Source organism: Penaeus monodon, chromosome 23 (genome assembly GCF_015228065.2).
Source record: "Penaeus monodon isolate SGIC_2016 chromosome 23, NSTDA_Pmon_1, whole genome shotgun sequence".
Classification (NCBI taxonomy): Eukaryota; Metazoa; Arthropoda; class Malacostraca; order Decapoda; family Penaeidae; genus Penaeus; species Penaeus monodon.
The window spans coordinates 33679705-33680357 of NC_051408.1; the positions used below are offsets into that span (position 1 = coordinate 33679705).

Here is a 653-nt window from a genome sequence, read left to right on the forward strand (position 1 = left end):
TCTCAGAAGAAAAAACAAAATTAGTCTTTTGTCCTTTTAAAACTGTAAACGTATCGACTTACTTTCCTTTAAGATTAGTCAACGTTAACCGCAGTTTAAAATCCCCTTCATTTTTATAATTTTTGATCGGAGTTTCATATCTTGCGTGTATGACTTGCAGCTAATGGGGGGAAACTAAAGAAATTAACCGAAACCGAGATACAGAGTGAAAATGTGATATTGTTCATTTTGTTTTCGGTGGCGTGTTGAACTATATATAATCTGATATGAGTGGTATTATCTCGTCAATAACAGTAATCATGTGGTCTATACAAACACAAGGAAAGTATACTTCATCAAATTACCAATTAAAGGTAACGAAAGTGGTATAAGCAGTAAAAGGTGGCCATGGCATGAAAGATGGAAGGCAGTTTGAAAGTTTCAGCTCATCACACCCACAGGTTCTGCACGGGGACATTGCGCAGGTGAACATCTGGGACAGTCACCTGGCTGAGGCAGATGTGAAGGAGATGGCGACATGTCGCCTCCTCGGCCTCGGGAATATCTTCAGCTCAGACACCTTTGATGTGGAAGTTGTTGGGCCCGTTCAGCAAAGCTCCGTGGATCTAGGCTTCCTCTGCAGGTGAGTTATAAACGGAACAGAAAGAGAGAAG

The 653-nt window shown here is 41.2% G+C and overlaps 1 protein-coding gene across 1 annotated transcript in view; it reads left to right on the top strand.

Moving 5' to 3' along the window:
- Positions 1-653, top strand: part of LOC119588215 — a 3699-nt gene that overhangs the window by 405 nt on the left and 2641 nt on the right. The window contains exon 3 of the mRNA XM_037936915.1: positions 441-622. Within this exon, the coding sequence (XP_037792843.1) occupies positions 441-622 (182 nt within the window). The remainder of the gene's footprint in view (positions 1-440; positions 623-653) is intronic.